General features: G+C 51.3%; 1 protein-coding gene across 9 annotated transcripts in view; it reads right to left on the minus strand.

Annotated features, from left to right (window-relative positions):
• ZMYM4 (zinc finger MYM-type containing 4) overlaps positions 1-23,892 on the minus strand; it is a 1,284,131-nt gene that overhangs the window by 401,026 nt on the left and 859,213 nt on the right. For all 9 annotated transcript variants that reach the window (XM_086956525.1, XM_086956522.1, XM_086956517.1 and 6 more), the window contains 2 exons: positions 696-875; positions 472-563 (listed from right to left, as the gene is read on the minus strand). In XM_086956525.1, the coding sequence (XP_086812651.1) occupies positions 472-563; positions 696-875 (272 nt within the window). The remainder of the gene's footprint in view (positions 1-471; positions 564-695; positions 876-23,892) is intronic.

The raw sequence follows: 23,892 nt of genomic DNA on the forward strand, positions 1-23,892 counted from the left end.
GGCCTGCCATAGGAGTGACTGATAGGAATCTGTGTGTCCATTTTAGGGTTAGGTATAGGTATACTACACCTACAGCAAAGGGTGATTACACGACTTTGCCCCAGCTGTCATGCAGCCAGTTGTGTCAAATTTAGGAGGCCAGCCAGGGGTGGCATAATACATGCTGCAGCCCCTGGAAGCCCTGGGTACACCCATGCCCTGAGTTACAGGGTCTGATAGGGTGGCCCAGTACCAATTGGAAATGTACCTAGGGTACATGGAATCCATTTTAAAGAGAGAGCAGTAGGCCTGGGGTCCTGATTGGCAGGGTCCCAGGTCGACTATGTCCAAAACCAGCTAAAACACAGGGCAAAAAGTTGGGGGCAACCATAGTCAGGATGTACCTTCCTACAAAAGTCCCTATCAAAAATGATAATGCAACAGCTGTGTGGTTATGCCAGACCTAAAAAACATAAAAGCCTCCCCACTCACCCGTCTTTTGGGTTGTGGAAATCCATCCCGGTGCCTCCGCCGGGCTCTCCGAGACAGAAGGCCAGGTCCTCTGTTCAGGGGGTCATAGGCTTCTGGAACGAAAGAGAAGAAAGTTGTCTGGTTCAGAACAGCACAGTCACAAAATCAACAAAGACTGTATGAAAACAAACAAAAAAATAAATCTATTCTACTAGCAGCCAATTCTCCACACTTATTTCACAAACCCGTTGGGAAGTCTGCCTCCAAGTCTTGTTCGGTGCCCACTCTGGAAGGTCGTTTCGGCTCAGTGTCAGGCTCGTGAACAGTAGCTGATCTTAAGGCGTAGTGGTTCAGCTCATCTTCCCAGCTATGTGGTGTGGACACTGCTTCAGATTCTATGTCTCCGCTGTAAGTGCTACCTTGGTCTGTAAAAGTAAATGAAACATCGATAAACTACCTTTAAGGAAACATTACTTCACAATTGAGAGCTGCACCCAATTACTCAACCTCAAACAGATATGCATGCAAAGAAAACACCACAAATACTTTCACAATAAAATGTACTAAAAAAACACAGCCACTAACCCGTAAAATTTAAAATGCAGGCACTAAACAATTCTAATATCTCCTTAAAAAAAGGAAAAAGTGGGCAAAACAGTGTTACACACAGTGTGCTGTGGCCATATGGCCACAAACAGCTGGCCATTTTATCTTAAAGGGCACAGATTCAGAATTAGGCAGCCAATTCATTCTGAAGCAGTAGTAGGGCTTTATGACAATTTACGGCGATCCACTAAAGCCAACTCTCCGTGGCAACCTAGGGAGGAGGGTAAATTGTTTTTCAATTCAGTGACTATTTCCACGATGGAGAAGGAAACCATTACTTTCATGTAGCAATTGGATTGCGACCTCTTGGCTTGTAGATTCATATGGTGCCAAACAGTGCTTGTTGGGTCAGGGACATGACAAAGATGTTTTTCTGAAACAATGCTTGCAGGTTCAACTACCTCAAAAATGGCTCTATCACTCAAAAGGACTCAGAATCCACCTTAAATTATTACTGTTTTCCACATTTGGACGATGGTATGTTTACAAGTCTATAACAGCACATTCGGACTACATTAAAACAGAACCCTTTTGAAAGCGGTCCTCGGAAGCTTGTTTTCGGTCCAGGGAAGACATGGCTTGGCAGTTCGGGCTGGACTGTTCCCATGAGGCACAGGGTCAGACTGATTTGCATATAGCCATGTCTGAACTGGGGTGGCGGAGTGGGCTAAAGAACGGTGATGGATTAGACCCAGATCTTTTGACTGGGTGCGAGTGTTTGATTGATTCAGATGCTCTGTCCATCACCACCCCCTTTTGTTCCCCTATTGAAAGCTTCCCAGGTTGAGGGGATGACAAAAAAACTCTACAAGAGTATAAACTGCAAACAGAATGTGACAGATGAGTAATGTTTTCAGCGTACTGCTAGTTTTATAGTATAATACATACTATGCAAAGATGGTGACACAGCACCACTCCCCACTTTATATGCAGTGACTAGCAGGTTGAGACAGTCTTCAAAGATGCTTGGCCAACTTGTGCCAATTTCTATGTGTGGACATAAAAATGTTCAGGAAAAGTGTAAACTGATGACCATGCCTCTGCACTGCAAATGGCAGCTAGTGGAAAGCCACCCAGGAATGGTACTAAAGCTCCCGTTTTCCAGTGGAGAAAATCCAATGAGTTGCATCAAGTGTACATTTCGCCTTAGCATACCAAATCAAAACCCATTTTATAATCACCAGCTTGGAAACAGGGTATTATCAATACAGCTGTGTGAAAGTAACAGAAGGACAAAATATTTCAAATAGTGCGCGGGAGTGCAGTGAACAGGATGCATCACAGCTTTCTTTACATCTAATGAATGCAGATAAAGTAAAGCACAAGTTACTTACTTGTGTAACGATATATATGTAAGAGACATTAGTTAGTGTTGGATTCCTTACCTTAGAAAATCCCCAGACGTTAGACTGGATCCGGAAAGTTTTTGTCAGCAGTACCCCTGCTCGTTGGTAGGCGTCATTGTAGTATGGCTCCACGTACGTCGTTGGCGTCTTAGTCACTGAGATGCCGTCGCTGGAGCTACTCAGACGCGCCCATACGCGTTGACGTCAGATTTGTATACGACTTTCCGCGCCAGGAACACAGAGCCTTGCCAGATACTGACCACTGGTGCATTAAACCTAGGGCCCTGAAAGGGATGACCTTAACCCTAGAAATCAGTTCGCAGAACGGAGATGATGGGTGGGGTGGTAAGGAATTTATCACTAACTAATGCAAGTAACTTGTGCATCTGAAAGAGACACGTTCGTGATAGATTCCTTACCTTAGAATAGATACCCCAGAATACCAACCCCGGTGGTGGGTCTGCGGACCAAGATCACACCAGAAAGTCACGGAGAACAGAACGGCCAAAGAAGCTGTCCCTGTGGACTTGACTGGCAAGGCAATACTACTTGGTAAAAGTGTGCAGTGAGGCCCACGTGGCTGCCTGACAGATATCTTGCGGGGGGACACCACGTCCCAATGCAGTAGTAGCTGTTGTCGCCATGGTAGAATGGGCGTGCAACCCCACCGGAGGTTCCTTAGCCAGAGCATAACAGGCCTTGATACACAAGACGACCCAGCGGGATATAGTCCTCTTGTGTACAACCCGGCCTTTCTTAGCACCTACGTAGCCAACAAAGAGCTTGTCATCCACCCGGAACTGTTGTGTGCGATTCAGGTAAAATTTGAGTGCATGTTTTGGGACCAGACGGTGGAGCCACTCTATCTCTCTGGAAGGGTGTGGAGGCAGAACAAAAGTGGGCAAGCTGATAGTCTGCCCGATGTGGAAGGCAGTGACAACCTTTGGCAAGAAGGAAGGACGAGTGTGAAGTAAAACCTTGTCCAGATGAACGACAGAAAAGGAGGCTTACAGGAAAGAGCCTGGAGCTTACTCACGCGCCTAGCGGAGGTGATGGCAACCAGGAAAGCAGAGTTGCGAATCGGCTCAAAGGGAACGCACATCAAATAGATAAGAACCAGTTTCAAGTCCCACTGTGACATTACAAATGGAATAGGAACGCCTTTGAGAAATCTATTTACAACAGGAGACTTGAAAAGAGAGGACAGATCAGGTAGCCTGAGAAAGGTCGAAATTGCAGAAAGATAGCCCTCAATAGTGCCCAGAGCAGAGCCCTACTGGGCCAGAGAAAAAAGGAACAAAAGGACTTCTGAAAGAGGGGCAGAAAGGGGATCCAAAGCCTTTGCTGTGCACCATGCCCCAAATTTGTTCCGCCTGCAGGAGTATACCAATTTAGTGGAGGGATGCCTGGCTGCCAGAATGATATCACAGACTTCAGGAGGCAAGTAAAAAGGAATCAACTGTCACCGCTCAATCTCCAAGCATGTAGGTGGAGGATGGACAGGTTTGGGTGGAGGACCTTTCCCTGCTAATGCAACAAAAGATCCTCCCCAAGAGGCAGTCAGATAAGGGATCCATGCTCATACTGAGTAGCTCGGGATACCAAACTCATCAAGCCCAGTCAGGAGCCACAAGAATGACCTTGGCCCGGTCACGCCTGATCATCTTCAGCACTCTGGGTAGACGTGGTTTAGGCGGAAAAAGCTTACAATAGATTTCAGCTCCACTCATGACGAAAAGCGTCGCTGAGCAAGTGCTGCCTTGGAAACTCCAAAGCGCAGAAATGATGACATTGCGCGTTCTCTACGGTGACGAATAGATCTAACCAAGGCTCTCCCCCTCCCGTCGAAAGAGACGTTGCGCCACCCTTCGAGTGAAGACGCCATTTGTGATCCATCATACACCTGCGGCTGAGTTTGTCCACCCTGACGTTCAAAGAACCTGCCAGGTGTTGATCCGTCAAGGAAATGTCTTGACGTTCCAGCCATGTCCAGAGGTGCAGAGCCTCTTGACACAGGGTCCAAGACCCCACCTCGCTTTTTGCAATAACACACAACGGTGGTGTTGTCTGAACACTTGCACCACCCTCCCCTTGAATGAGGGAAGGAATGCTTTCAGTGCAAGAAGGATCGCCCGTAGCTCCAGAAGGTTGCAATGGAGCCAGGACTCCACCGGAAACCAGAGGCCTCTGATCTCCGCCTCTCCCATGTGGCCACCCCATCCCAGGAGAGACGCATCCATCACCACTGTGTGCTCCGGATGGGGAAGGGAGAGGGATCTGCCGTTGACCCAATGTTGATTCGTGAGCCACCACTGCAATTGTTGTGCAGTGCCCTCTGAGATCTGGACGTAGTCGGAGAGGTTCCCCTGATGCTGCGCCCACTGGAACTTCAGGTCCCACTGTAAAGCCTGCATATGACCTCTGGCATGGTCGGTCAGCAGGACGCAGGGGGCCATGAGGCTCAGCAGTCTCAAGGTCGTTCTGACCGAAACCCAGGACAAGGGTTGAAAGATCGGAATAACCCCGAACTGCGCCGTATCCAGAATCGCTCTGATGAAGAGGAGCTTCTGAGAGGGAATCAGGTACGACTTCGGCACGCTGATGGAAAACCCCAGCAAATGCAGGAGGTCAGCCGTAGTCTGGAGGTGGGAGACGATAGCCTGGGGCGAGCCCGCCTTCATCAGCCAGTCGTCGAGATATCGGAAGGCTGGAACCCCTGATCTGCGCAGATGAGCTGCGACCACCGCCATCCCTTTCATGAACACCAGAGGGGTGCTGGTAAGGCCAAAGGGGGGCACAGTAAACTGAAAATGCTCGTGGCCTACCGTGAACAGCAGGAAACGCTGGTGGGCCGGCAGAACGGGGATGTGAAAGTAAGCGTCCTGCAAGTCCAACACTACCATCCAGTCTCCAGGGTCAAGAGCACACAAGACCTGAGCGAGCGTCAAGATATGGAACTTCTCCTTCTGAAGGAAGGGGTTGACGTTGCTGAGATTAAAGAGAGGATGCAGGCCTGTGTCCTTTTTGGGTACTAGAAAGTAGTGGGAGTAGCAACCACGACCTACTTCTGGGGAAGGAAAGTGCTCAATGGCTCCCTTGGCCAAGAGAGTCAAAACTTCCTGTTGGAGAAGTGCCAGGTGATCCTCCAACATGCAGTGGTATTGAGATGGCATTGCTGGAGGTGTAGCCTCAAAGGGAGGGGGTAGCCCCTTCGAACTATTTGCAAAACCAACCTGTCCGACGTGATGGTGCGCCAGTGGGGGCAGTGATGGGGAATCCTGCCGCCCACTGGCGTTGGATGGGCCTGAAACGTCAGACTAGGAGGGTTTGGAGGCTGCTGTAGAGTGGACTGGTGCGCCTGCTGGCCCCCTGAACCACGGCTTTGGTTCCCACGTCCCCGGCCTCACGAAGGTTGGATAACTTGCTATGGCCCTTGGCTCTGGGCGGGACGTAGAGGGGCACCCCTTCCGTAGCCACGAAAGGGGTGAAAAGCAGACTGTGCTGGGCGGTTGGAGAGGCCCAAGGACTTAGCAATAGCTCATGAGTACTTCGCCGTAGCCCGCGAGTCTTTGAAGCGCTCTAAAGCGTTGTCCGCTTTGGCAACAAAAAGGTGACGTCCATCAAAGGGCATGTCCATCAAGGTGTTCTGGACATCTCCCGAAAATCCTGTTGATCTCATCCAGGTGAAGCAACGAAGGGCCACAGACGTGGAAATCGCCCTGCCTAGATTGTTAGCCGTATCAGCTGACAACGGATGTTAAACTTAGCCGTATCCCTCCTGCCGGCAACAGCCTGGGAGAGCACTGTCCGGGCCTTCGCCGTACACTGAGGCAGCACCTGCGCAACCGTATCCCACACAGTGTCAATAATTGCCCAATCGACACGCAGTGTTTACCGACCGAAGTTCCAATCTCCGGTGGTGCAGTAGAGAATGCGCTCTTGGAAGCAGAGGCTTGGACTACCAAGCTCTCCGGGGTGGGGTGTTGGGAGAGGAAAGTGGGGTCGACCGGAGCTGGGCGGTGGCGTCGGGCAATCATCCTATCCAAGGCCGCCCCTATGTTGGCCTGGACCATGTGTGTGAGAAGTTGGCCTGATATATAATGTTCACTATTCTAGTGAGCACTTTGTATCAGTCCAAACAACCCTTATTGATGATTGGTTGTAAGTCAACCTTATAGACCAGCTATCCTAGTAGCATGGATACGAGCAGTCTTCGGGCTAAACTCTAGAGGGCGTGTTAAGCCAGCTGTTATACCATCACATATACCCCTTGAACACCAAGTGAAAGGACACCACGCAAGTGTTATGAAAATAAACAGTGTATTTATTTATATCACAACAGCCCTGTACTCTTTATGAGGACAGGGTACTAAGCACACAACAAAACTCTTACGAAAATACTTTAAGTTGCACAATTTACACAAATGCCCGAGGGGCACGAAAAACCATATACTACAAAAGTGGAATGCGAAATTACTAGCAGGTAAGTACTGTACTAATAGGCTTTGGAATCGCTAGGACTGGACTACTGAACCTTCAGATTACTAGTAGGAGGCCTAGGGGACTCGGGTGCAGAGTGTGCACTCTCACGCGGGATGCGGGACAAAGTCTATGGATGCTAGGAATTACAAAGTTAGTGATATCGGACGAATCCGACTAGGTAGAGCTGAAACGAAGAAGGATCTGGACCCTTGGATAGTGAGGCTATGCTGGGGCACCGAAATGCCGAGTTTACCCAGCCCAGGGGCTGCGGGTGCATAGGTCTGGAAAGACGTCGGGAATCCTCGTTGCAGTCTATGGAGCCTGAAAGAAGAAGTTGCTGGCAGGCGACCAGTGAAGAGATTCGGATGGATCCAAGCCTGGATCGGAGATGGAAGACACCTGTAAGCAGAGGGGACCAAGTTCTGAATCACTAGCCAGTGATTAGATGGGCACCAGGATGGCACCGGCTGAAGTCATCTCGACCAGGTGAGTGGGCGACGCTGGGCTCTGCAGTCTCACGGACCAGGAGGCGTTGTCGGCGACCAGGATGGAGGTGCGAGCTGTCCCACAATGGTTGCTGCTGTCGATGTCGCTGGACCCAGGATTGGGGCAACAAGTCTTGGCAAATTCAAGCCCACGCGGTGGACTCAAAATGGCGTCTGGAGTGGACCAGGAGGGTCTGGGGTGCTCCTCTTTTGGAGGGGAGCAAGAGCCAGTCTGGAGCAACCAGACTAGCAGTGTTGATGTCGTCGGCCGTCTTCGGGAAGGCCACAAGCCAGCGGGCTAGTAGCCAGACAACGCGGTGAGCAGCAAAGAGCAGAAGGGCCCCACGCAGATCTGGTGGATGCTGGAGGGCTGAACTTCGGTGCTGGAGCTGCTCAGGGTTGGGGCTTCTCGGACCCCAAAGCACTCACTCGAGGATCCCTCGGCGGTCGTGCTGGGCAAGAGTCGTGCAGTCTTGAAGATGGCCGGTCCCTCGAGGTCTCATCGCACCCACGGATCTCAGCTGAGCTGACGATGTGGGTAGAGGTCAGAGGTGCCAGGGAAGCCGGGTCTCGTCGTGCTGGTCAGTCGGATTCCGGAGGAAGGACGTGCAGCAAACCGCAGTGTTCTTGGATGGTGCCTGCGGGTGCAAGGTGACTACTCCTTAGCCACAAGGGAGAAATCTTGAGAAGAAGTCGGGAGTTCCTTTCGTAGAAAGTAGTTTCAGGATTCAAAGATGATCTAATTTGGAAGGGGGCCCGCTCCTATCTTTATACTAGGAAAAGGGGTAGGCGCGCGACTAGGTCCTGTCCATGGGTGGGACCAGGAAGGGGGGTGGTTACACCCCTCTCCCATGCCGGACTTTCCCCAGCTCAGGGGCTGGTGTGACCCTGGAACCGGTTCTAGCCGGCAGATGCATAGTGAGCACCGGGGTGCCACTTGCAGTCACCTTCCTCTAAAGCCCTGCCTACCCAGGATACACAAAACCCTGTCTGGGATGGTGCTAGCACCGACCCTGACAGGAAACCCTTTGTCCAAGCTCCCCTCGCTGGAAGGACTCCCAGCTGCAGGGGGTCAGACTTGTGTCTGTGGTGGCAGCATCCATTTTGTGATGCTGAGGTTCGAGTTAACTTTAACCGGGGTTCACAGTTACCTACATGTCGTGTCCCTCTAGAAGGGTGGAATGGTAACCCCGTCGCCAGAATTGGCGAGGGGTTAGTATTCCAATTCGTATGACACCTTACTCGACATGTTTTGATAAAGCGATACCAAAGATAGCATATAACCGCGAGGATTATAATGCACTTAATGGTATATGGTATGCGTTATCATGGAACAGCTATTAGGACTTGGTTCCGCAAGCTGCAAACGGGCTCAGCTCATGCCAGAGCACCATCTCACACGATTCCAAGCACTCTGCCTTCAGGATTGTCAAGGCCTGCCATAGGAGTGACTGATAGGAATCTGTGTGTCCATTTTAGGGTTAGATATAGGTATACTATATCTAAAGCAAAGGGTGATTACACCACCTTGCCCCAGCTGTCGTGCAGCCAGTTGTGTCAGATTTAGATGGCCAGCCAGGGGTGGCATAATACATGCTGCAGCCCCTGGTAGGCCCTGGGTACACCTATGCCCTGAGTTACAGGGTCTGATAAGGTGGCCCAGTACCAATTGGATATGTACCTAAGGTACATGGAATCCATTTTACAGAGAGAGCAGTAGGCCTGGGGTCCTGATTGGCAGGGTCCCAGGCCAACTAAGTCGGAAAACCAGCAAAACACCAGGCAAAAAGTTGGGGGCAACCATAGTCAGGTATCCACCTTCCTACAACGTGCCCAAACGGATGTCGGTAAGGGCCTCATTTAACGGCAGCAGGGGCTCCCAAGAGCTCGCTGCTGGCTAAAGCACCTCTGTCAGGTGGTTAGTCCTGCCGCCACCGTAGGAAGGTTGAGGGCCTCGGACGCCCTATGCAACACCACTGCGTTGTTGTATAGGATTTTAGGACCCTAGTGTAATTTTCCCTGAGTCATGCCCCTATATAGGTATAAATCACCCTACCCTTATATAGGCATAGAAATCATAACCATATTTAGACATAGCTCATGCAGTCCAAATACGGCATGGCTACTTCACTAGTTCCGAAAATCCACAAAGATTTCTTGGAAAACTCGCCTTCAGCAGTCAGGGACTTCCCCTTGCTTAAATATTTATTTGTTCAAGAACTCATGGAGTTTTCAACGAACTGAGTCTCTTTGATGACGTTATTATGTCCAACCTTACGTCAAACTCAGCAACTTCAAGGTATAAATATGCCCACACTTGCCCTAGCAAAGGCACAGTGGTTTGGAGCAGTTTGACTATCTATTTGCCCAACGCAGCTCGCTACAGCAAGTGCCGAAGGAAGTCGACCCTCCAGCAGACGCACTGAGAGAGACGCTGTCTTTTCTCTTGCAGAGAAATCCAGCTTCAGTGTTTCCAAGCTACCCTTGTGGGTTGTTGGGAAATCGAGTCCTGAGACAGAGAGATACCAGACCTCCTTCATTCTAAACCAAGGTACGGAGATGATTAGACTATAAGAGAAATCTTGGATAGATTCTTGGCATAAAGAATACTAAACGCACAAGTTACTACTTGTCTAACGATATATCTGTAAGAGACATTAGTAAGTGATAGATTCCTTACCGTAGAATATCCCCAGGCGTCAGACTGGATCTGCAAACTCTTGCGTAGCAGTACCCTTGCGCGTCAGTAGGCGTTGTCTGCGGCTCCGCGCCTGTCGTCGGCGTCGTGGGTGCTGGGATGACGTCGGAGTACTTAGACGCCGCCTCCGCGTGCTGACGTCAGTTCTTAGACACAGCTTTTCCACGCCAGAAACGCAGAGCTATGCAAAACACCAACACTGGTGCCATGAAACTAGGGCCCTAAAAGTGGATGACCTTAACCCTAGATATCGGTTCGCAGAACGGGGAGGATGGGTGGGTCGGTAAGGAATCTATCACTAACTAATGTCTCTTACAGATATATCGTTACACAAGTAGTAACATGTGCATCTGAAAGAGAAACGTTAGTGATAGATTCCTTACCTTAGAATAGATACCCCAGCAATACCAACCCCGTGGTGGTGGGTCTGCGAACCAATAATCGCACCAGAAAGTCCTGGAGGACGGAACGGCCAAAGAAGCCATCCCTCCGGACCTGCAAGCCCAACGCTACCATCCAGTCTCCTGGGTCCAGGGCAGCTAAGACCTGAGCCAGAGTCAGCATCTTGAACATCTCCTTCCGGAGGAAGCCGTTGACGTTCCGTAGGGCGTAGGCCCCCTTTGCCCTTCTTGGGTACCAGAAAGTAGTGAGAGTAGCAACCACGTCCTACTTCTGGCCCAGGAACGCGCTCGATGGCCCCCTTGGCCAAGAGGGCCAAAACTTCCTCCTTCAGAAGCCGCAAGTGATCCCCTGATACGCGGTGGTGTTGCGGTGAAATGGCTTGAGGGGTCATCTCGAAGGGGAGGGAGAAGCCCCTCAGGACGATCTGCAGCACCCACCTGTCCGAAGTGACAGTGCGCCAGTGAGAGTGGTGATGGCGAACCCTGCCCCCCACTGGCGTCACATGGGCCGAGAAGCACGGACTAGGAGGGTTTAGAGGCGGATGCTGCGGGGGAAGGTGTGGACTGGCCTCGCCGTTGTCCCCGGCCGCCTCTACAGAGATTTCCACGGCCGCCACCGCGCTGGATGTTAGTCTGCGGCGTGTGGCTGGCGGCACATGTGGGGGCGCCCATTCCTTGGCCACGAAAGGAGCGAAAGGCACCCCTTTGCTGGCGCGGGGGAGGCCCAAGGACTTGGCCGTTGCCCGGGAGTCCTTAAAGCGCTTAAGCGCGTGGTCTGCCTTGTCGCCAAAAAGGCGACGGCCATCAAACGGCATGTCCATCAGAGTGTTTTGGACATCTGCCGAGAAGTTGGCGGACCTCAGCCAGGTGTGGCATCTAACCGCCAGCGTCGTTGCCATCGCTCTACCTAGTGAGTCGGTGGTATCCAGCCCACACCGGATGGAGTATTTTGCTGCATCCCGACATTCCACAAGGGCTTGGCCGAGTTTGGCCCGTACCTCTAACGGACACTCTGGCAGCACTTCCGCAACCGTTATGTTATGTTATCTCGGGGTTTTGTATAGCGTACGGCTACTCAGAAGAGTGTCCCGACGCTTTGAATTGCACACAGTCTCATAACACAACAAGGAGAAAAAATAGAAACAGAGCAAGAGAAAACCTAATAGGGCCAGGAACTAAGAAGTAAAAAGCCAAGTTTTGAGCCCCTTCCTAAAAGTTAACAGGTTAGGGGTGCTGCGCAGGGACACAGGCAGTTTATTCCACAACTGGGGCGCTAGTAGTTTAAAAGAACGGCCTCCGATGCGGGCTCTCTTGACACGGGGAACCGTAGCAAGAAACAAGGCTCCTGATCTGAGCGGCCTGGCAGGGTGGTAAAATGTTAGCCTTTTCTGAAAGTATTTTGCTTCGGAGGAATGCAAGGCTTTGTATGCCAGAGTGAGGGTCTTAAAAATAATCCGCTTCCGGACAGGAAGCCAGTGTAGAGCCTCCAGAAGACCCGAGGCTCTGGCACGGCGAGAAAGTCCATAGATGGCGCGTGCTGCCGAGTTCTGGACAACCTGTAACCGTTGGAGCAGGTATTCTGGCAGGCCGAGATAAAGGACGTTAGAATAGTCAATTCTCGAACCTATAAACGCCTGCACCTTGATCTTCCTGTGTTCCTCCGATAACAGGGGAAGGAACTTGCGTAACATCCGGAGCAGTCCAAAGCAGGTGCCAGTGAGCCCGATTACCTGTGAACGTAGTGTGAGGCCATTGTCGATCTTGATCCCAAGGTTTTTTGCCACCTGGGACGAACTTGCTGGTGGAAACATGTTCTCAGGCCACCACACTTTCCAGTCCGGATCCGAACTGCATCCAAAAAAGAGGACCTCGGACTTATCCGAGTTGCACTTGAGGCTGTGATGTTGGAACCACTGAAACACAGCCTCAAGGCAACCCTGGATCCTACCTCCATCGAAGTCCGCCCCCCTCTCACAGGTGAAGAGGAGCTGGGTGTCATCGGCATAGGAAACGATCTGAGCCCCGAAAGACTCCGCCAGTGCCGCCAAAGGGGTCATAAAGATGTTAAAAAGAGTAGGGCTCAATACTGAGCCCTGAGGAACTCCGACACCCAATGGCGACATCTCGGCGGAGCAATCAGAAGCCCAGACCGTTTGTCGACGGCCTGCCAGGAAAGATCGAAACCACTGGAGCACCGTCCCCCGGAGACCGATCTCTGAGAGTCTTCCAAGGAGACCCTCATGGGGGACGGTGTCAAAGGCCGTCCCCCATGAGAGAGTGGGTGTAGCGGCCCAAGAGGCATGCGGTGTTGGAAGACCGCAGTCCCAGACTAACGGAGGAGAAGATCTTTTTCCCGTACTGCTCGTACCTCTTGGATTCCCTGTCCGACGGAGCAGACGGGAATGCGGTCTGGGAATTGGAGGCCTGGATGACCAGACTCTCGGGGGTGGGGTGGGTGGACAGGAAACATGGGTCGCCCGGGCGGTGGCGTCTGGCCACGTTCCTATCTACGGGCGAACCCGTAGCGGGCCTGGACCAAGTGCCCAAAAGAACGTCGGTCAAGGCCTCATTAAAAGGCAGCAGAGGCTCGGCCGAGCTTGACTGCAGTTTAATGACCTCAGTGAGGAGGTTAGTCCTCACGGCTGCGACGGGGAGCTCAAGGTCCAAGGCCTTGGCAGCCCTCGTCAACACCACACTATAGCTTGCCCCCTCCTCCGAAGCCACGGTAGGAGGGGAGACAAAACCAGTGTCTGGAGAGGTGTCCAGGCCACTGGCCTCCCCAAGGTCTCCTGCCCAGTCCTCATGAGACTGACACTCCTTGGTCAGAGGGTCCTCAGATCCCTCCCAATCCTCCTCATCACCCATCTACTGATACTGGATGTCAATCAATGGGGCCTGTTCGTAGAAGTGAAAATCTACAAACGCCGTCGAAAGCGGCGCCCAGCGGCGCCGTTCCGATGCCGGAACAGGAGCAAAGGAGGCATCGGGGCCGGCGCCGCCTGAGGACGGCGCCGGAGGTGACACCAGACGGACCGACGCCGGGGGGGGGTCGTAAGCTCCACCGGTGACGATCCAGAGCCCGAAGAAGGTCCAGTGGGGTCCCGCGTCACCGGGCCCGAAGGCGTCGGCGGCGCCGGGACCCCTTGACCTTGCGGCGCCGGGCCCGAAGGCGTTGTTGGGACCGTGGGGCCTTGCGGAGCCGGGCCCGAAGGCGCCGGCGGCGTCGGGCCGAAGCCCCTGACCCACTAGGGGCCCCTGACGGGTCCACTGCGCCCGAAGGCGCTGCGGAGCCCGTCGAAGGAGAAAAGGACCTCATGGCCATGAGGAAGGGCTCGATCTCCTCCGCGACTCTGATGGAGCCTCATGGGCGGTGTCACCCAAACCCCGGGCCGAATTGCGCGAGCGTCGGGGGGAGTCAGAAGAGCGATGACGCCTCTTCGACTTCTTGTGCTCCTTACCTGACGACGACTGCGACCCGGAGGTGTGGTGCCGACTCCCGGAGCTGTGGTGGCTCCGTCCCCGGGACCACACGTGGCGCGGGGCCGACTGCCGGAGTTCGAGTCGCCTGCGGGTCCGCTCCCGTCTGGCTTTTGAATTGAGGGCCCGGCAGTCGGAGTTGGCCTTGTCATCGTGGTCGACGCCTAGACAAGTTAGGCACAGGTGGTGAGGATCCGTGACCAACATCGTGCGGTCGCAATCCTTGCAGTGCTTGAAACCAGGCATCCCGACGGCACCGATCAGAGTCGCAAGAATTTGAGAAATGATCAAAAATGATCCCAACAGTTAGTCAAAAATTGACTAGGGTTACTGCTTTTTCCAGATCTGCGCTGGCTGGCGCGGAAAAAAGAAGAACTGACGTCAGCACGTGGAGGCGGCGTCTAAGTACTCCGACGACGTCATCACGGCGCCCATGACGTACGCGGAGCCGCAGATGAAGCCTACCGACGCGCAAGGATACTGCTACGCAAAAGTTTCCGGATCCAGTCTGACGCCTGGGGATAGTCTAAGGTAAGGAATCTATCACTAACGTCTCTTTTTCAGATCTATGCTACATCACAATTACTTCTTCCCTCGTACTAGACCCAGGTTAGGTACATCGGGGTAGGTGTATTTTAGAAGCAATAGTTGAATACTTTTTAGTCTTTATTTATTTATATAAGTATTCTATGTATTTTATGGCTTAGAAACCATACCATGTTTTTACAGTATTATTTCATAATACTCTTCTTGCTGTATGCATTATACTTCGCAGCCAGTATTACGATTGTAGCAGTTAGTTTCTTCTGCATGAGAAAGAAGACTGTTCAATAAATACTTTTTATTGAAAACGCCCATCTCTCTATTTTATCTGCACCTCTGGTGAAATGAAGCATGCACGATTGACTGAGTAAAATATCTATCTATTGTTTCCACGACTCTGAAGATACGTTTTATCTTGGGAAAACAAAGTTGTCATGTTTATGCGGTCAGAAACTAATCCCTTCTTGTTTATTCAAGAAAGTTTCTAGTGACCTTTGAGCTAGCTGGCACTCACAATTAAGCCTAATATATTCAAATAGAGACCTAGTCGACCTCAGTCCTACGTCTAATCTATAGGATATATTCTTCCAATGCACAGAGCCTATTGGGAATATAGGAACTACACTACCCAACGTTTGGTAAGGCACTAATTTAACGCTAGATACTAGAGTAACTTAGTCGTGCTTTTCACAGAGACCCCTTTTCCCCGTAAAATACTCCAATAGACATCTGGAATGGGTTAAAGGATAAAAAATCCGCCATAACTGAGTAGGGCGAAAAATCCTATGTATTAGTTTTTGGTTAGTTTAACGTTGAAGGATACAGTGTTCCAAAATATTGTGCACCTTATCTTTGTTTCCTTGAAACTTGCTCTGCAAACTTTCATTAAACAATGTCGAATAACGGCGACAACAACGCAACGGGTGGAGCTGCAGTAAATGCAAACCAACTGGGCTTTGACTTTACAGGGTTTCTTCATTAAACCCTGTAACGTCAAAGCCCAGTTGGTTTGCATTTACTGCAGCTCCACCGGTTGCGTTGTTGTCGCCATTATTTGGCGGCGATAATTCTATAATCATTCCGGAAAACTTAAGAATCGGGCATCTAGTGTTGTGGAGCGGCCCGCCAGCGATGGAAGGATCACTGCAAGGTCATCACCCGGATGATGACCTTGCAGTTTGCACACACCCATGCAAGAAACCTCACTCCTACAGCACGCAGATTAGGACATGCTCGCCCTGAAACGTGCATCTCATTAACAGAAGTTTCCTTGACGCTGCCAGACCGTGATCCTTCCATTGCTGGCGCGCCGCTCCACAAAACTAGATGCCCGATTACCATCCACAGCCCTGAAGACTCACAGCCCCAACAAGGTATGACAAAAGACGTGTCGGCTATTTTCTCTTGTATGTACTGATCAAGACTGTACCATTAAATACACATACTCTATGATGATGGACTCTGAAATCATATATTGAACGTTTACCAAATTTTCTAGGGTTCACACTTGAGAACAAGATTTTAAGAGAATCGTGTGCACAGGACACTCTTTGCATTTGTTAGGTAGGACACACGTCTCTCAATCTTAGCAGAGGCTGTTTTTTGCTGGGTTTGTTCCCCTGACCTGTCTGCACCAAACCTACTCCATCTACGAATACCTACTTTTAGGTACCCGCTGAGCGCCATTTCTTCCTGACCCTCATCCAAACCCTTTCTCTCCTTCTAAACTGCTCAGAGGCAGTATCCAGTTAAGCAGGAAGCTAAAAAACAGGTCAGGGAGATCTTAGATCAACTTGAATACCAAGGGGTGATTGAAACATGCACCTCGACCATGAACAAGCCTTTGTTTCCTGTCTCCAAACCAGACAATAGGTATCGTCCAGTTTTGGACTACAAACATTTAAACTGTTGTTGAAAACTTTTGCAGTACAAAATGCACACAGTGCAGCACTGATGAACAACATCGTGCGAAAAAATATAAAACTACATTAGATATTTATAACAGTTTCTTTTGTCAAAACATTGCACCGGAAAGCAGGTATTTGACCGCTTTCTCAATCATGGGGACACAGTCATTTTTGCTGTCTCCCTCAAGGATTCAAGAATAGCCCAGGGTTATTTTCAGCCAGAGTAACAGAGTTACTACAAACTTATGATGAGGCATTATCTTATGTCAATGACATCTATCTTACAGACGATGATTTGGATGTGCACTTGAAAAGCGTGAACACCATAATACTTGGGCTTGCTTCTGAAGGGTACAAATTAAATTTTAAGAAATCACGAATTGCCCACCTCAACGTCCTATTCTTGGATACGAACTTTCAAGTGAAGGCAAAAGCCTAGCAGCTAACTTTCTAGAGAAATGTGCGCTGCTCCAACCTCCAAAGACGCTGAAAAACGTATTCAATTCTAGGTTTCCTGAATTCCAGAAGAACTTACATTCTAAACTACACAGAAAGGGTTAAACCTCTCTACGAATTAATCAAACCTGATTTCAAACAAACTAATTGGACACAAAAACACACAGAAATTTTGCGTTCAGTGCAAACAGACATGTTAGCAACAAAACATTTACAACGCGAAAACGTAGGCAACCTTGTAATCCGAATTATCCCAGGGAGATGCGGATTCACATACCTAATCTTTAATGAAGGTGAAAAGGTAACAAAAGCTAACAAATCACACTTTTACACAGAAGCAGAAATAAAATTCACATCAACAGAAAAAATTCTGACAGCGGTTAAAACTGCAGTAGCAAAAGAGAGAGCACTCGCACATGGTAAATGCATAATGGTCGTTACGCCTGTACCTACCTTAGAGGCAGTGACAAACTTGCGCATTCCAAATGCAAAAGCTTTACATCCGAGATGGATACAATGGGTTAACTCTCTTGCTGCAACAGACGTGAATACGTTTTTGACCCCTACTTGAAAACAAGAATCTCTACAAAACGAACAATAATGTCCTCTGCCCATTGAGATTCTGCCTCTAGAAAATTACGGATGTACAATATATACAGACGGATCAGCACAGCCCGCAATTTGGTTGGGTATGCATCCTGTATGTCGAGAGTGGCCATGCAATCTCGTGGTCTTTGAATCAATAAAATGTCCTGCAATGTGACCATGCAAAGGACTGTTTTTTTGAAGTAGGTGTTGAGAGTTCTCATTCTAGAACCGTTCCCCATTGTCTGAAAAGTTTATGTGCCAAAAAAGAATAGGAGTAAAACACTTTTCCTCTTTGGGACGCAGGAACTGGTTCTACTGCCCCTTTTTGGAGCATCAAAAAGACCTCAAAATGCAGGAGATATAGATGTTTCACCGCTTGTAAGAGGGTCGCAGTGAATGGTGGAATCTGAAGAAATTTCACAGTATGGTCCAAATGAATTTGGTTGAGGACCCATTGGTCTGGTATTTTACACCAATGTTGGATTTGTGTAGAAGTTTTTCCCCCTAAGGTGACCTGAGCCCGAAAACGGTCATTGGCGATGCGAGGAATCCTTACCTTGCCGCCCTGCTCTTCCTCAAGAGGCAGTTCTGGAGTATGCTGTAGCTTGAGGTTGACGCTGGGTGTACTGTGGTCGATATGGCTGGGAAGTGGAGGTGTAAACTGAATACCAATATTGTTGGTATCCACCTCTATACAATGGAAGACTTTCCTTGCGCTCCTCGAAAGGGTACCTTACGGTACGTAAGCGTCCACAACGACTTGGCATTGTCAGTGTGTTTCTTTACGCCTTGAAGTGCCTAATCAATATGCTTCCCGAACAGCGCCTCTCCATCAAAGGGAAGATCAAGGATCTTGTTCTGTACTTTAGGTCGGAAAGATGTAGCCCTGAGCCAGCCTTGGCGGTGAAAGACTGCTGCGCCTCCAGGCGATCTAAAAGCTATAGTAGCCCAATAGCATAGTCTATAACATCAGAGGCTGCTGATTCTCCTTCCAGGAGGATCATTTTGGCATCTGTCTTACAGTCATCCGGGAGTTGATCTATGTAAGGAGCTAGACTGAACCACATCTGACGATCATAACGTCCCAAGAGAGCAGACCTGACTACGAGACCTGACATCGAAGAGAATCGCTTGTCAGCATTATCGAGGCGCCTGCCTTCTTTATCTGGAGGGGTTGTAAATAAAGATGAGGACTTCTTAGACTTTCTCTTTGCAGCTGCGAAATCACAGAATCAGGCTTTGGGTAGCCCACAAGACAGGCGGGAGCATTCTCTGCAGCGGATATATTTTTTCTAACCAGGTAAGAAGTGGAGTCAGCGTGGCTGGATTCTTCATGACTGAGGCCTTCTTCCCATATGTAGTTAACAATTGAAATAGCTCGTACAGACTTCACAAAGGGTTCCTTAAAGTCATAAAGGAAGAATTTTGCTTGGGACGTTGGCATTGACAAGTCAAAAGGTTGGGAAGCCCTTTCTAGTAAATATTGGAATCCACTGATGTCATCCGGTGGTGAATCATTGGAACTAGAGAGGGAGGAGATAGTGTGGGTATGAGATAGTCATCCCATTACTGGTGAGGATGTCTTAGCTCTCCCTCCGCATGGTCATCATCTGTTGTTACTGGATCTTGCTGAGCTGCATGTGGAGGTGACTGCGAAGCAACTGTTGATTGTACAATTGGACCTTATTGTGGAGTGGAAGGTACCGACAGTTGCTGAGCTGGCAATGCAGAATGTTCAGGAGAAGCAGACGCCGATGGAAACTTCTTCTTATAGTCCGATAAGATGAACTGTAAGTCCAGGAGTAATGAAGACGGCATGCAGATAATCTCTTCTTGGTATTGGTGGTGATACTTTTGATGAAGAATAGAATAGTGTTATTCCTCATACTCCTCTTCATAATCATCCTCCTGACACCTCACATTTAACTGTGATGGGCTAAAAACAATTGTTTTGTAAAAAGTGCTAGTGCAGGGTATAAATGTGCTCAGTGCCATACATTCATAATGTAAAATGAGTGTAAAACCTATTTATCCCGTGTAAATTTTAAAAATAAGGGAATTTGATTTTGGCGGTAGCTATAAAAACCCTGTGGTTTGATGTTGGTTGCAATTAAAAGATCTAAAAGGTAATGTTGGGGCGTGGCCAAGATGGCGAGGTGAGCGGTCTCTCTCCGCGAGCTCCCACGAACCTGAACCCCTAGACCGTGATTTCACGCGGATCTCCCCCCGATCTGCTGGTGAACTGCAACGGGAGCGGTGGAGCGTCCACGGGTTCATAACGGATCCCTGAACGATCTCGGAGATCGCAACGGCAGAGCTCCGAAGGGCGAACGTAGGCAGGAGCGGAGCGGAGGAGGGGCCGAGAGCCGAGGCCCGCTAGTGGAAGGGGAGGCATAAAGACCTGGCCTAGTGCGGGACCGAGCGACGCAGAATGCTCAACAGTGGAAGAGAGGCCTTAGCGGAATCACTGGTAGAGCCTAGCGACGGAGGGACACCCGGAAACAGTCGGCGGCAGTGCCGGAGCAAGTGAGCCTGCATTGTGTCCGTACGCACGGCCGGGGACGCGGCCTACTAACGGGGCGGCTTGAGCCCCTGCTGAAGACCGGCAGGCGGCAGGACTCGCTGCTGGCAGAGTTAAGGAGAGAAACCGGCAGAGGTGAGGATAGCGGCGGAGGGCAGGACCCCTGGGGAGACACTGCAATACTGCCGGAGAGAGGAGTTGGGCCCAGATCGGCCTCGCCTGGGGAGTACGGCCTTTTCAGAGAGCGGCCGGGAGGACGGCCGACCTTTGCAGCGGAGGATCGGGGTGAACGCCGAGCTCCCACAGCTCCAGCCGGACCCCTGGTGGTGTAGGTGAGGCGTCGAAGGCGGAAGGGCCATGGACCAGAGGCAGCCACTGGGGGACGTAGCTTAACCACATCGATGCTGCAGCAATTCCCCTCCTGTGCTGCAGGGTCCTAATACCCATTATACATGACGAGCTCAGCTCGTCATAAGCACAGCTCAACCGTGCCTCATGACGAGCTGAGCTCGTCATGAGCATCAAAGGGGTTAAGGAAGCAGAGGAGAGTGGCTGCCCCCCCCCACCCCCCCCCCCCTCCCTGTGAGCCACGTGGCGGACGCCAGATCGCAGGGCCTAGCGGGTGCCTGGGGGGACCCCGGGACTGGCTGGGAGCCCGGACCGTATCGGAGGGGGGGCTCGCCAGGAACCGGAGTGCGGTGCGCTCTGATGACCTGTCCCATACGTGATGCCTCTCCCTGATTGCACCGATAACGAAGGACAGTGGTGTTGCCGGGGTTAGCCCCAAGCCCTGGAGGACGGACACGGCGACCTGAGGAGATCACTTGGGGGAGTAGTGGACACGCCGAGGCGACACCAGTGGACAGCAGGGACTGCAGAGTTAAGCGGCTGGTAGCGACAGAGGCCTGTGGCCGGATGCATCCCTGGAGGGTATCTGAGAGTCCCTGACGGAGGGCGCAATAGCGGCCTGCTGATGCAGCCTGAGGCCTAAGGGAGAGCCGGTTGAACATTGCTAGGAAGACGCAGCGAGGAAGTAGCGGAGAAGTTGAGGCCTTGATCGGGCATGCACGGTCTATAAACCGCCGGGACGACTGAAGGAGGATCGCAGTTGGGCCGGTGAGACATTGGGCGCCAGGAACGGGACCTGCCCGACAGTAGCAGATACCCGGTGAGCCCGGTGCCCAGCGGGACAGCGACAGCAGTCAGTGTTAAGAGGGAGGTGGCGAGGCCTGGACACACTAACTTGGATGAACCCTACCGTGACCGAGCTGAGGCTGGTAATGGCCGCCAAACTATGAATGAGTGCGGGGAGTGACCTGGAAGAGCTGCGGCAGAGGACAGACCGCTGCGCCCGTCGAGGGAGGCGGGCCGAGCCTTGGCAACAGTAGAGGCGGACTTCCCCGGTTAGCTGCGGTCCCTGAACTTTGATGACTATTGAAGCAGGCCGGAAACCCGACAGGACTCTAGCTAAGAAGTACCCGCTTATACGATGGCTGGCAACAGAGGGAACAAGAAAGGGGGCAGACACTGCCGGAAATAATGAACAGGGGACCAGCGAAACAAGACAAGGGGCAGCACTCGCCAGGCCCCTCGAGAAGCTCGCAGGAGGCGGGTGGAGGGGAACCACCGGTTACCAGGTCCTTCCTAGAATCTCTCTTCAGTTCCCTACGGGATGATTTCCAGACGCTGAAGCAGGAGGTGGCCGGAGAAGTTCGTGAGGTACGGAGAGAGGTCGATAGCCTTGGTGAAAGAGTGGCTACCATGGAAGGAGCCGGACACACGAGGGATGAAGAGATCGTGCAGCTGCAGCAGGAGGTGCTGCGCTTGAGGGATCAACAGCTGGACCTCCAGGCGCACAATGAGGACCTCGAAAACCGGTCCCGCCGGAACATCCGGGTCCGGGGGGTGCCTCCTAAAGAAGAAGGTGAGGACACTGTTGGGTATCTGCAAAGTCTGTTCAGGGAGGTACTAGGTGAGCCGGAGGACTTCCCTATCAGAATCGACAGGGCGCATAGAGTGGGCCTGACGCGTCGGGCTTCGGCGCCACCGCCTGATATTCTAGCCTTCCTGCCTGACTTCCCGCTTAAGGAACGGATCTTCCGTGAGGCACGGAAGCAGCAGTCGCTGCACTTCCGAGGGCACCCGGTTGCTCTCTTCCAGGACCTGTCGGCTATCACGCTCCAGAAACGCAAAGCATTTAAAATAGCGACTGACTTTTTAAGAGACCATGGGACACAATATTCCTGGGGCCATCCTTTCCGTCTCATCTTCCGGTGTAACGGCACCCTACACCAGCTTCGCTCCCTCCAGGACACCTGCGGGGTACTGGGAATCACCGCGACGGACGAAGATGCGCCTACACCACGTCGAAGACGCACTACCAGAGACGGCTGGCAGAGGGTCTCTGAACGCCGGTCCTATGCATCTTCCGCTCGACTGGATTCGCCTACCATCCGAGCGGGAATGGACAACGCAGAGCGGGAGGCGGCCAGGGCACGACCTCTGGTGACGTCGCGCTGACAGCCTAAGATGACTCCGGGGGGAGATCGACACAGCCTTCTTCACAGTGCAGGTTTGGGGGTTCTGGGGGGGTGGCGGGCGGGAGTGTAGTGGCTGGACATCCACTTCAGTAACTTACCACAGACTTGTCCCCTGAGGACCGGACTGGGACTATGGGGTTCTGGAACTCGTTGAGGGCACGAGGAGAGGGAGGGGAGGGATGTTGGGTTTTTTCTGAGTTTTGGTCAGGGGGGGAAGGGTTGGGGGGGAGGGCCGGGGCAGTTCTGGTTGGAGATGGGGAAACCGGGAGGGGAGGGTGAGTCGTCCAGTGCACTAAACAGGTCTCAGCCACCCGAGAAGCACTCACATGCCTTGTTCCGCTGGGATACCTTAGGGTGACTACGCGCTCTATAAAAAAAATGTAATCATTTTTTTTTTGTTCCGCTTAGGCGGGAGTTTTACGCTTTTATTTCCATCATCCCACATGCCACCCACGACCCTTAAGATTGTAACTCTTAATGTCAGGTGCCTAAATAACCCGGTCAAGAGACGGGCGTGTTGTCCCTATATACCCAGGCGGATATTTGTCTCCTTCAAGAAACCCACTTACTGCCCCGCGATTGCCATAGGCTGCGCTCCCATAAGTTCCCGACACAATTTTTTTCTTCCAGCAACACTAAGACTGCGGGGGTGGCGATTCTGGTAGCCCGGCATTTCAGGGGGGGAAGTCCTCCACAAATATGCAGAACACAAAGGCAGGCTGCTGGCTTATAGGTTTAGGATTGGGGGTGTTGCCTTCACGATTGGGTCCCTGTATAGCCCTAATGAACAGCAGGAGCGCTTCTTACGGTCGGCGCTGGCAGACGTCACGGCCACGCAGGACAGGCACATTGTCATTGGAGGCGACTTCAATATGGTCTTTGACTCGACCCTAGACAGGTCCTCAACGTTTTACGCAAGCCGGGGAGTTCTCGGCCGGGTGTAAGGCACAGTTGGCAGAGGTGGACCTCCATGATCTCTGGCGGTGCGCGCACCCCAATGACAGGGGATATTCATATTATTCCCACGCACATAAAACGTACGCGAGACTGGACCATCTCTTGGTCACGACCCCGGTACGCGCTCTGGCCTCAACGACGGAGATGGGAGTGGTCTCCCTATCGGACCATGCCGGTGTCCACCACACTAAGCAAAAGAATATAGTGAAAAAGAGGGTTCTATGGGAATTGAGTTTTTAGACCTACTTGTATCTTGTCCCCCAACTGAACTACTTAAAACACGGAAGATACCAAGGGTCATGAGAGAAAAAGAGAGAAGAATCACTACCTATTTAAGTATGTGGACTCATAAATACCAATTGGTTATTTTAGTGACATAGGAGAGAAAGAAAAGATACTTTAAGTACAAGATAGAAAACCCATCAGCCCACCAAT

This window comes from Lissotriton vulgaris, chromosome 2_1 (assembly GCF_964263255.1).
Source record: "Lissotriton vulgaris chromosome 2_1, aLisVul1.2, whole genome shotgun sequence".
Classification (NCBI taxonomy): Eukaryota; Metazoa; Chordata; class Amphibia; order Caudata; family Salamandridae; genus Lissotriton; species Lissotriton vulgaris.